General features: G+C 24.5%; 1 protein-coding gene across 2 annotated transcripts; it reads right to left on the bottom strand.

Annotated features, from left to right (window-relative positions):
* Nucleotides 1–1732: 1732 nt before the first annotated feature.
* On the bottom strand, nucleotides 1733–13597 carry LOC129984072 (serine/threonine-protein kinase Nek7-like). 2 transcript variants are annotated; one of them, XM_056093842.1, is made up of 9 exons: nucleotides 12628–12646; nucleotides 11298–11484; nucleotides 10073–10135; nucleotides 6868–6978; nucleotides 5937–6045; nucleotides 5249–5356; nucleotides 4714–4808; nucleotides 4450–4563; nucleotides 1733–2328 (listed from the first exon to the last, which is right to left on the bottom strand). In XM_056093842.1, the coding sequence occupies exons 2-9, from the start codon at nucleotides 11463–11465 to the stop codon at nucleotides 2203–2205; spliced, it is 894 nt and encodes a 297-aa protein (XP_055949817.1). In that variant the 5' UTR covers nucleotides 11466–11484; nucleotides 12628–12646; the 3' UTR covers nucleotides 1733–2202. The 2 variants fall into 2 exon arrangements, with proteins under 2 accessions (XP_055949817.1, XP_055949818.1); XM_056093843.1 differs by lacking the exon at nucleotides 12628–12646 and adding an exon at nucleotides 13561–13597 and having other exon boundaries at nucleotides 1734–2328.
* Between the last annotated feature and the right edge of the window lie 157 nt (nucleotides 13598–13754).

Raw genomic sequence — 13754 nt, 5'->3', positions numbered from 1 at the left:
ATTGATTTAGTTGATTAGAATGCAATACTTTTGATTTAAAATATTATTAATTTAAAGTAAATTATCCAGTTTTTCATTTTACAAGCTTTTTTCAATGCTTTTATTATGACATATTATTTAAATGTGTAATATGGGGATTTTTTTTAAAAAAACTAATGAACCAGAATAAATGATATTTAATTACATCAGCAGTGGCTTATAAAAACAAGGAAAATACTAAAATTAATAATGTATGAATGAATGATTTTTTTACACAGCTTGTAGTTTTCATTGCTTCACTTTTGAAATTTGAATAAGGCTGAGCTCTATCTCCTATCTCATCTATGCCAAGACCAAATTTAAATTTTCCACTTGAAAAAAAAATGTGTTTGATATTGAGTTTAATAAATTTAGGTCTGAATGAATTTTTAGGTATGTAATGTTCCTTTTGATTATTCACATGGTTTAGGTCAATGAAGTTTCCCTAATTTTAATATTGCATAATAATGGCCCATATAAATTCAAAAATATATGAAATCATCATTTGAAGTTGATATTAGAACACTTTTTTTAAACTTAAGGACAATCTGAATATTATTATTGCTAGTTATCTGGAGTATGACAAATAGCCAGATTCGCAAACAGCTATATCTCAAAAGCACTTTCCTGACTACTGCCAATGAAATACTGAGATAATAGTACTGATTTTTACTACAGAATGTTTTTCTGTCAACAACCGGGATCTTGGAAAAAACAATCTTGAAACTAATTACTTGCAGACTTATAAGTTCCTACATAATGCAGTTACAATCAATGTGAATCAGTTTTTCAAAAAGAAAAAATATTGTATGAGATCATAAAAAATTCTTTAATAATAAAACAAATATAAAAATTAAATTACAAAGCAAATGTAAATAGCACACCATTTCAAAAATAAGAATTACAAAACATAATATTTTAAAAAAAGGAATAAAGTTGTATAAGTATAGTATTGCACATATTTTATATATTATGGCACAATAAGAGAGCTGCAAACACACACACAAGGAAATAACATTATGTAATTATAAAATTTGTAAATTTTAACAGCAATAAAAATGAATCTTTGGTAAAATCTAATACAGGCCTTTTTGTTTTGCTTGGTGCATATAAATATAGATATTTATACATCTAATAAGTCGTTTTTAAAGGCACAAGATAAATTCCATCATAACATGAATGCACATATAATTATGCATCAAAATGTAAATCTAAATATTTAATGCCTTACAAATGGACTTTTTCAAACAAAGTAACATGACAACATATCACTTATATGAAATATTTAAAAGGCACAAGCTTCAACAGTTAAAGCTAAAAATCCACAATCAATGATGGAATTCTATCAACAAAATTAAAAACCATAAGTTCTAGAAATTCTACATAAAAAATAATAATTAGCTTTTCTAGAAATCACTGAGCTTTGGAATATAATTATAAAGACAGTTTTAACAAAAAAAAAAAAAAAAAAAAAAAAAAAAAAAAAAAAATCCCATAGCTTTCATACTATGAGGGAAAAAAAATCCCATTTTTTCAGAAGTACATAATAATTTTAAACAATTCTGCTATTATCATGATATTTGAAATTTATACACAAAATTCATATTTACTTAGTAATCATTTTCTGCTCACATAATGAAAAAAGAAAAAAAATTTATTCACCAAATAGTAAGGAATTTATATTAAAATATGATTTAAATGGCAGACTAAAAATTATGGCATAAAAATTGAAAAGTGAATAATGCAAATCAGAATGGAAAATTAAATCATAAATCTACTATATAGGGAGAGTGCTTTACAAACACAGTCAAATATATTTTTTGAAATAAAAAATTCAATAGAATTTTCAGAGAAAAAAATTATAAAATTTTTTCACAAATGTTTTATAAACTTAAAGAAATTGTAAATTTTTTAAAAATTCAGTATATAGAAATAGTGTAACAATTTTACTTCACAAATTCATAATGTATAAGTTATACAATACCTATTCTGAAACTTTATCAAATATATCTCACTTATTATATTGTTAAAAGTATTTTTCTGTTAATGATATAAATTTGTTGAAAATTTATCACAATATGTAACCTAAATATAAAGAAAAGTTTAAATTATACATATAAATTCAGAAAATTAAAACTTCATTGGTCCCTAACTTTTTATGCAGAAATCACAGACATGTCTCTCTTAAACATTAAGAGGTGCTGGAGATTGGGATGATAAGTGCATATTTAAAGCAATTTTATGTACATAAACAATATCAGGACGTTTATCTGGATCAGGATTTATACAGTCAGCAACTAAACTTCTCAACTATAAAAAAAAAGTAAAATTTAAATCTGATATTTTCAATTCTTTTATTATTATTAATAATAATTTTTAAAAAGCATAAAAATCGATAAAAACAAACATAACAATACATAGAAGAAAAAAAAAAAAAAAAAGGCACCACAGAAAGATGTTGAATGAGAATTTATATAAACATTAATTTGTAAAACTTGTCTCGTTACAAATAGAAATATCTATTTATAACAAGGATTCTTATATAAAAAAAATAATAACATAGAAATAAGGATAGGAAAGATAAATAAGTTGTTTTATGTAAAAAAGTCTTTCAAAATAATTACCTTTTAATGGACTGATGCTAATCAGATCAATATTATTCATTGTATTCACATGAATTATGAATAATTTCCAAAATTAATACATTTTTGGTAAAGCTAAATATTAAATTTTCAGTAATATTTCTTATAAAGTGCAAAACAACAAGGTAATTTGTAGCCATCATTTTCTTTTAAAAAAACTCAATATGACACTTCCCCGCTTTTTTTAGAAAATTAAAATAGCTTGAAATGTATTATAATATATAAAATTAAAACAGCTTTTTTTTAAAAAAAATAATCCTAATTTTGAATACATAAAAGCAATTTTCTACCCTTAATGGTTAGAAAATATTTTTCCCATAATCGTTACATTAATCACATAATTTATTAATAATGACTATACAAGAAATATCGGTAGTTTTTTTAATAAATAAAATTGGATTTACAAGTGCTTTTAATTATGTTTTCTCAAAATGTAATATGTGGAGAACATTAAAAATTTTCTTGAACTATAAAACGAAATAATATTAATAGATAAATCATTTTATAATATTCAAGACGGAAGTATTAAACTATACTCTGTTTCACCCTAACTTGGCAGTAGTGTATATTCTAGGCATGCCGAATCACAGTCGCTGTCAGGGGAACTGGGTTACTTTAAAGTACAAAGTTACTAGAAATGCAGATCGCTGGCGAAACTTTATCTCACAAATTTTTCGCCAAATAGTAAATATTTATTTACTTTATTATATTATCACTTTATCGGAGAATTTATTGTTTCCTTATTTTTATTATTTTTTCAATATTATCGATACATTATTTTAATAAAACATTAATGTTATTTCATTTCGTTTCATCGTTTCTCAAAAGAAATCCCTACATCTTTCAATATTCGGTAAAGCGTAGTTCGGCTAATGTTTTTCGAAAAGATATCTGTATAATCGTTCACATCTTTTAAAACTTTATCTAATGTTGGGATCTCATTTCTACGAAAATATGCATGGATTTTTCGTCAAATACAGGATAATGTAAAATCATCATATTTTACAAGACCTGAATGTTTACCTACTGAGCCTGATCATTTCTTTCCAGGGGTACTTAAAGAACTGGATGCCTTTATTTCTTTTTTCAAAAGGAAAACTGTTCATTGCGAACACCTGTAAGGTGCGAAACTTTATCGATGATTTGATTGATAGAATCTTGAGGGTTTTCTTGGAGTCGAGAATAAACGTTTAATATGTTTCTGCATGCTGCACTTTTTGTTGGTTTCACTCGTCTTGTAGGTGTGCACAGCGTAGTCAGTGATAACACTTTCTCTTTTTCAGACATTTTAGAAGTGAATAAAAATAATGAATCGAATAAATATTCAACAATCAAAACTAATAACTATTAATGTGATTAATAGTATCAAAAATATCAGCTGGTAAAAAAGCGAGAATAAAGAAGTACGAAAGATGATAACGGTTTGTGAACTGAATGAAGCTGAGTTGGCGCAAACGTAAAAGAAAAGCGCGCCAAATATTTGACCTTGAAGACCGGTTCTAGCCCAAATGGAATTCATTATGTCAATCTTTTCGCTTTATTTACAAAATACTTAACAGATAAGCACTTCTAACTTGAGAATAATTTTAAATACATACTGATAAAAAAAGGATTTCTGTAATTTATGATATTATTTGATAAATTTCTGCGCATTTTAACTATTTTAAAGTCGGAATTGATGGGGAACTCTTTGCCAACACGGAGCGTCACATTTTCTACCTTTTACAATACTGCCAAGTCAGGGTGAAACAGAGAATAATAATTTAAAGGAACTAGTAAACAATGATACCTGATCAGAATATATATCTGAAGGTATAGGAGGATAATCACATTCTTCTATCTTTTTGCACAGGGCATACAAGTTCATTTTTTCTCCATAAAAAGGTGATTGTAATGCAGCCATCTGCATAGAAAATATTAATATAATAAATAATTACATAAATTCTTTACTGTTTCAAGCTTTAAATATAAATAATGAAAAAGAATTTCTCAATAAATAAAATAATATTTTATAATAGATTTTATGAGTTTTATTAAAAGAAAAAATATTTACCTCATACAAAAGGCAACCAAGAGACCAAATATCAGACTTGAAATTATAGCCATGTTCATGTATTCTCTCAGGGGACATATAATAAGGGGTACCAACTAAAAAAATAATGAGTTTGATAATAATAATCCAATTTAGAAACTTAAATAAAATTCCAAAATATTGTAAATGCATTGTAATTTAATTATTTGAAAATATAAAAATAAAATCTATAAATAAACAAGTAAATAAAAAAATTTAAAAATAATGAAACAGTAATAAAGCATATATTAATTATAAACATTCAACTAAATCAATGACATTTATTTTTTCATTCTGCAATAAAAATAAATATAATATTTTTAACATAACATTAATAAATAATTTAGCATTATAAAATTACATGATTATTGTAATAAATTTATAAATATTCAAGAATTTAAAAATCAGCTTCATTTAGACCTATAAAATTTTATTAATTACTTATAAAACTGAAACAAAAAAAAAAACTTATGCGACATAATGTGCAATTAAACTGAATTACTTCATATAAACATACCAAGAGAATGAGCAGCAGTAGTTTTAGAACTAAAAAACCTCCCAAGTCCTAAATCACCAAGTTTTACAACACCGTCTGCAGTGATAAAAACATTGGCAGGTTTGATGTCTAAAAGAAGATAAAATTTGTTTTATGAATTTATTGTTATTTCAACAAAAGTTTCTTTACAATAGTAAATAAAAATAATATTAATGCTTTTATATAATGTTTCAAAGATTCATAAAAGTCCAAACTAACAAGATGTTTCAACTAATTAATTTGTTTATAAGAAATAACTCATATTTACACTTTGAAAATTATTAAAGCATAGAAGAAATAGGATACAAAAATATATTTAATTTATAATGATTATTTCTAGTAGTATCAAAAGAGTTTATGCTGCAAAATGCTTAGATGCATTATAATCAACAATCTTTTTAATCAATGGATATGTAAAACACTAAAAACCTCCTTAAGTACTAAAATCTTCTTAAAATATATAATCATAAATTCATTCATACCTTGAAATAATTGAATAATTATATATAGAGATTAATCCGAGTTAAAAAATACATATTACGCATCTTAATTTCATGTAAATTTATAATAGGACAAATTCTTAAAAATGCATAAAAATTTTATATATAACTATCATCAAATTCAGCTTGTTAGATAAAATTATATAAATTATACAATTTCAAAAAGTTACCTCTATGCATAACTCGCTTTGAATGCATATGTTCAAGAGCTCCACAAACTTGCACAAAATATTTCCAGATTGTTTTTTCTGGAATTAAACGTTGTTGTTTCTTAAAGTACTGTAAAAAAAATTAAAAAATCCTATTTTAATAACTACAAAAAGCATTATAAAATTACACGATATCATATATTTCTGGATATCAAATAAGGAAGTAGATAAATAATGAATTAACAGTTTATAGTATAGTAATTAGCAAATCAGTTTGTTTTGATGTATGGAATTCTTCACAGCAATATTGGAATTAAAAAAAATATGAATTTATCACAAAATTACTCAATACTGAAAATTAGTTAATATATCACTTATTAAATGTCTTAAATTATGTTGATTTTTTTTTTTTTTTTTTTTGTAAATGAAACCTATAGTTTATTTAATCACTAATTATAGTATAGTATTAAATAAGAAAGTGTATGAAACACTTTAATATTAAAATATTGAAATAACACTCATACAGTTTCAAGATTAAAGAATGCAAAACTTATCTAATATAAATCTAAATATATATCATCTACAAACTAATTCTTATTTTTTAAAATTTCAAATAAAACTGCATGCTTTCTAAAATTGCATTTCCCTTGTTTTCATTAATCTAAGAAAAACTAGATTGAAAGAGAAAAAAAAATAAATAAGCCACAACAAATTTAAACAAACAGTTAACCAGGAAGCTAGTTTCAAATCAATCATACTTAGATTTCTTCAAAATCAGAATGCTCAAGATGTCATTAATTTTACTGAATGGTATATGAAAGTTCATTTGATTTTGCTCCTTAACAAGCAATTTTATCACTACAATGAAATTCTCAATACCTAAATTCAAGTTTAAAGAAATGCTAAAATAATAAGATTGGGATAATTATAGATGATTATAATTAAAAAGTACCTTTATCATTCTAGAAAGATCACCAGCATCTGCAAGATCCAATACAATATAAAGTTCATTTTCATCAATGAATGAAGCTAAATATTTTATAACATTAGGATGATTAAGTTGCTAGAAAGAAAGAAAAAAATATGTAAATATAAAATAAAACATGTCATTTATACTTATAATAAAGCTCTAATGTGTATGTGTGTGTTCCCGCTCTACAGGCCAGACCATTCAACCAATAGCTACGAAATTTGGCACGTGTATACCTTGGAGGCCGGAAATGTGCACCTCGGGGTTATTTTTTCGAATTTTTAATTAAAATTCTATTTATTTAAAAAATAAGCGAAATTTTAGCGTGTTTCTGCTATAACTTCCGAAAATATTACCGCCCAAAACAGATTTTTACATCAAGTTAAAGATCAAAAATTTCTCTTTTAAATGATACCAATGTTTTAACCTTAAAATTAAAATTCTATTTTTAATTAATTTTTAAATAAATATTTTAACTATATTTTTCAACAATTTTTTTCGTACAAAATAAAAATAAAATTTAAGCTGCACGAGCACGTTTCGCATTCATGGGGAAAAATTAGCTTTTTTCAAAGTGTTGCCATCACATCGATTAAAGCTCCATTTAAAATAAATTAAATCTTTTTGGAAATGAAATCTGCAAAAATATGATTTTCGTCATGTGTCTGAAGGAAATAAAACAAATATGGAATATTATTTTTTTCTAAAAAATAAATTCAAGAAAAATTATTTTATGATCTTTTACACTATTTATATTATTAATCCAATAAATCAGTTTTATTTTAAGGCAAGTTTTGTTTAATATTAACAGGATATCCATTCAAATCAGGGCCACACAGCTAATTTGTAAACCTTTAGTAATAGACACAGATCTTCTAAAATGGTCTAAATGGAAAATGATTATATTTTAAGTAACTTGATCCAATAAATACTCTAATACATAACGAATTTTTGATTTTACATAAAGCTTCTGCTGTGGCAATCACGTTTAACAAAATGTTCTTGAAACACTAATATTTTAAATAAAGAATTAATTTCCAATCAACTAAATCAATCACTTAAACTGACTGATTTATGAAAATTTGAATATCATTATTAAAAAAAAAAGGATAATTTTAGGCTTTCCATCGATAGTTTTAAAGAAAATACGCCAATAAGCGCACAGGTTTCTCAAAATTAATTGGCCTAAGATTATGAAAATGTTGAGTTTTTCTAAATTTTGAACATTCACAACTTCATAAATCAGTCTTAGTTAATCATGGAAAATAGAAACATTCATTCATTTATTTAAAATTTGGTGTGTCCAGAATATTTCTCAGAATATCATACTTTACTGCATTAAATTTAGACTTCATAATTTTTGAAATATATTTATAGACCAGAACAAAATATTATTACTGATTTCATTTCAATCCTTTGGAAAGCAAAACTAAAAACTGAATTTTATGCTGAATCTGAGAAATTTTTGTTGAATTATTCTTTGAGATATTACGCAAATTATGAAAAATATTTTGTAGTTCACATAAGACTTAAATACCGAACGATTCTGTTTGCAGTACTCATATTCAATAATAATAGTAATAAATAAATAACAACAAAAATGATAAATAAAATAAAACGCTTGGTTTCATTAAAAAATATCTTTATATTAATTGCAATTTCAGCATTTCCACTTTAAATTAAAGTTGAAGTTTTATCGGAAATGACAACAAATTAGCAAAATATATATAGTAAATTGAACGAAATGATCCAAACAACAGTATAAGTTTGGTATGACTATCAAAATTTGAAGATTAAAAATGTTTTGTTTGAGAAGCTATTAAGAGACAAGTTACTTAAAATATTTAATTGAAAATTGTAGCGAGCGGTAATACTGGTGAACTGGCTAATCACCAAAGTTAGCTAGTAATAAATATGTCAGAATTTTTGAAGGATAAAAAAATTAGATAATGATTGTTAAAAAAAAATGCTTTAAATCAGCATAATAAATTTATCACCAAAAGATTTCTATTTATAAAAAAGTATAAATAGAAACATTTCACAGACACTAGTTTATTAATGCATTAATAAGTGAAAAAAAATTAATTAAAATTCTGTATTAATTGAAAAAAATTATGATTTTTTAATTCAAAATTTTAAAAAATATAAAAGAATGAGTCATTGACAAAAATATTCTAAATAAATAAGAATTTTAGTAACATTGAAAATATATTTTAAGTCTTAATGAATGTTTAGGAATTTTTCTTATGATAATAAGTGTGGTTAAATTTCTTTAGTCTATGATTTTTAGCAACTCAAATTTTTATTTTGACCACCAGCTTTTTGGGAAAAATATTTATCACACAGAAATCACTAATAAAAGTGCCTTCTTTAAAAAAAACTTATTATTAATTGCTTTCTTATTCCTCATTTATTAATGATTAATTATTTTTTGATATTTCCTTATATTTTGTTATAATTATATCGAATATAGGAACCAATCCCCCCCTTCAAATTAACTGCTAAATTGTATTCTCACATGTGGAATTATTGTCAGATAATCAATCTCACCTTGAATCAAAATAAAATGAAATGATTAATTTTAATTGTGTTCCAAAAATATCAGAATAAACTATAACCAGAAATATAAACTGCATAAAATTGTAGAATTTCAGTGTATTGGAATGCGAGTGAAAAATCATCAATCTTCACAAACATGAAAGATAATAAATAAAAGAGCATTAAAAAAGTGGGAAACTGGAAAGAATTAATAATTAAAATAATTCCAAATTATAAAAGGAATTCATAAATATATCAAAATAATTGGTATATTAATTTAATTTTAAGAACCAAGAAATAAACTTCCGAGATTAAATTATATCCCAAACATAATAAAAGAATTCTTTTCTATGTAATAATTTCCAATAGAAAAACCATTTTCTTTTTCCCATTTAAAATATAATAAAACTTTGTTTTCTAGTTGTTTTACCTAAAAATCGCAATTAAAATCTAATTTCCAAAAAATATTGCAAAAGATGTGATTATGCTACTATTGCTATTATGCTACTTTCATGATAATTAATTATTTTTAAAAATCTATTGGTGTACTTTTACTATAACACAAGTAATTTTTGGGTCAAGGTATTTATTTACATACTTCAAATAAGAGATTTATGAAAATAATAATTGAATACAATAGGTAGTTTACCTGAAGCAAATTGATTTCCTTCATGCAATCTAATCTTGCTTTAGAATCCATCATTTCATATATCTACATAGGATAAAAGTGAGTTAGATTTACAATAAAAAAATAATATTGATATAAAAAGGAAAGACAAATATTAACTACAAACAGACTTTAATGTCCAGATGGTTCGGCGTGATTAGTGCTAGCTAAAATTTTCAATTAAATATTTTATGTAACTTGATCTCTTGATAGTTTCTTCAGCAAATTATTTTTAACCTTCAAACTTTGATAGTCACCTAATCGTTATTTTCATCTATTAATAAAGCCTCATGCCATCCTGTTCATTGTACTACATATCTCTTTAATTTTCTGATTTTTAACTGATGATTTTCTGATTCTGACTTCAACTAATACAAAAACTTTTTGAAGGAACTAAACATCTAAACATTTTTTTTAAATGGGTACAGAAAACATGAGCATTACAATATATTTATAATAATTTATAGAATATCAGAAAGAATCAGTCAATACAAATTTCTCTCATTCATCATAATATTCAGTTTTATTTTTAAAAAGATATGAGAGACATATATAATGTTTTATTTCAGTTAAAAATGCACTTATCGAAAAATTATGATCTAAATTTTAAATAGTCCTTCAGTTATAATCCTATTGAGTGAAATATTCTTGACACTTCAGTTATGAAGTTCTGAATTGAAGTTTTGAATATCACTATTTTAGGGCAATGAATAATTTCAGAATTTTAGAGTAATCAGCCATGGGGAAACTTCGTGCTGATTGGCATACTTTCTTTGAAGTTACCAATGAAGTGGTGTTAAACCATGCTTTTTTATAAGATAGAAATATTCAAATTTTCGTAACTCACACAAATTTAGTCACAATAGAATGGGCCTTTCTGTTTACTTAAAAATGTGTTACTGTTTCAAGAATATTTTACTTAATATGGCTCATAGAATTGAGGGTCTGTATGAAAATTTAAAATTCACTATCCATCAAAACTGACTATTATTTTATGCAGTTTTACTGACTCAAACTGCCTAAAATAACATTCTTTATTTGATTTACACTCATTACATTATTAGATACATATAGGTCTAATACTATTTAGAAATAAGGCATTGGGACCTATTTAGAGTGAATGTCTCATACATATTGCCTTAAATATTACACACACACATATTATTGTAAAGATAAAATAGGAGTTGAAAATTTAAATACAACTTACTTGAACCTTCTTTAGAGCAACATATTTTCCATCAAGTTTACACTTAGCTTTAAAAACAACACTAAACTGTCCTTTCCCAATTTTTTTTTCAATTTCAAAATTTGATAACATTCCATATATTGAATCATTTGTTGTTAGTTTAGATATTTCTTCCTCAAGTTCACCCATTTTGCTTTAGCAAACAATCCTAAAAAAAAAATCAATATATTAGAAGCAAATATAGTATTTAATATAATAAAAAAAATATTTAACTAAAAAAATATTTTTTAATTCTTACAATAAATATTAAAGTTTTAAAACACTGAAATATTGCAGATCATAAAATTCTTCTTCAAATAAATTAAAGAAAAAAAAAAAAAAAAAAAAAAAAGAAATTCAGTTTTTTTTATTTTATTTGTGATGTTTAATAATATGAGCTGTCAATAATATGAGCTTTAAACCTTTATTTAATATATATATAATGATTGTGGTAATAAAAAGCAAAAATATTGATTGACAATTCTTTGCTGATGATTCTAAAATCAAGTAAGATTTCTTAAACAAACAATGAAATCTCCTATTCTACAGTTGAAATGAAGGTTTTATTAGGATTTGTATACAGTACACTCCTGATTATCCGCGGAATTGGGTGGCGTGGCCGCCGCGGATAACAAAAATCGCGGATAATCCGAAAAAAGCTAAAAAGGTGTATAGCAAAAGAAAAAACAGTAATTCCAACTTTGAAAATTCGTTTTATATACAATAAAATGTAAAATAAACAGCAGGAAATGTTTAACTAACGCATAATATTTTAGTATATCACTCAAAACTAACCTAAAATGCATTTTGTTAATGAAAACCGAAAAGTGCTTTGTACTTACGAGAGGCGTCAAGGATACACAGAAAAATTAATACATATGTACTGTTTTAATAGTGTAATGTATTATGTAATTACAAAAGAATAACTGTAAAACTACACCTTCTTGAAGAAATCAGTCATTTGTGTTTGCTTCTTGCTTTGGAAGCATTTTCTCTTTGCTTGGAAGCAAAAAAAAACTTAGTGCTGCAGGCGCGGATAATCCGCTCCGCGGTTAACCCGCCCGCGGATAATCGGGAGTCTACTGTATTATATTTCAAGAATCAATAATCTAATTGCAAAGAAATTTATTCAAAAAGAAGTAGATATTGGAAAAAAATCCAATTACTTTATTCCAATAAATGGCAGCAAAAAGCTTTTATATTTCAGATTATGCTTTAATTCATCCTGTGCATGTCAAAGAAGGGCTAATGTCATTACAAAGAAAAATGCATATATAAAATAAAATATAATGAATAATAAACTAAATCTTACGTATGAAGAAGTAAGATTTGTAGAAGTTCAACTGTACAAATTTAAATTTCATCCAATGCAAACAATATTAAATTATTAGGTACAATTCAATTTTAATAGCAACCAAAAAAGTGTCAAGAAAAAATGCAGCCAAATTATAAAACTATACTCAAATACCAAGTTATCTAATCACACGCTATATCGTTTGATGACTAAAATTGCCGAATTGGTGAAATTTTTTCTTGGTGCCTTTTGGTTACCGTAACAATCAACAAGTAAATTATTTTTTTTATTATAGCAAAGCACACAATTTGTTTCTTTTCAAAATGCATACTTATGGATTTTAAATATTCTTTAATATAACTAAAAGATAATATTTATATTCATTAAACAACATCCCAAAATATATTAAATCTGTTTTTCTATTTTAATATTTGAAATATTATAAGCAGTTATGAAACAATACATTAAAAAAAGTTATTTAAAACAAGTACATAAATTTTTGTATAAAATTTAATTTTTTTAGCATTGTGTTAACCCTTTATTTACTTAAGACATTTTATAAAATAAATTTTTAAAAATGATTTATTTAAATAAATTAAAGCATTTTTTCAAAGTAAAGGTGTTATCAATGTATATAATTAGTGAAGAAATTTCTTTTGATAATTACAGCCACTTTTCTTCATTACATGCAATAAGTTTCAGTTTGCTTTAAGTTACACGATTTTTTTATTAAAAAAAAATGTTTAATTTCTAGTGGTGGGCATGAGAGAAATATTAAAGATTTCCACTAGCAAATAATATAAAATTAAAAAGCAGTATAACAGTGATGGTGTCAGAAAGAAAAGAAAAAACTCAATCTTGGCGGACTTTTTTTTATCTGCACCATAAATTAATGAATATGATTTTCTATAACTTATACTGAAATATAAAGAAATACTTCGGAGAAAATACCTGTTGTTTTGAAGTAACTTGATTATTTTTTTTTCTGTTACTGTTTTACAATTTTCGTGGTTCCAGTTTAAGCTATTTTTTGTTTTTTTACATGAATGAAGGATGACCAATAGAAGGATAGAGTTCGATTTAGATAAAATATAGTGCTTTAAATTTGATAAAATACTTATTGGCATAGATAATGTGAATTTTCG

This window comes from Argiope bruennichi, chromosome 9, assembly GCF_947563725.1.
Source record: "Argiope bruennichi chromosome 9, qqArgBrue1.1, whole genome shotgun sequence".
NCBI classification, from domain to species: Eukaryota; Metazoa; Arthropoda; class Arachnida; order Araneae; family Araneidae; genus Argiope; species Argiope bruennichi.
Note: the sequence above shows the minus strand (reverse complement) of the source record. Positions and strands in the feature narration are given on the sequence as shown.

Bases quoted from the DNA above. Each gene is read 5' to 3' on its own strand.
- LOC129984072 (XM_056093843.1), bottom strand. From the start codon at position 11,465: ATGGGTGAACTTGAGGAAGAAATATCTAAACTAACAACAAATGATTCA. The intron at 6,046-6,867 runs GTACTTTTTAAT...TTTTTTTTACAG, and splicing joins ATCTTTCTAGAATGATAAAG to TACTTTAAGAAACAACAACG. The intron at 2,329-4,449 runs GTATCATTGTTT...TTTTTTTTATAG, and splicing joins CAGATATATATTCTGATCAG to TTGAGAAGTTTAGTTGCTGA.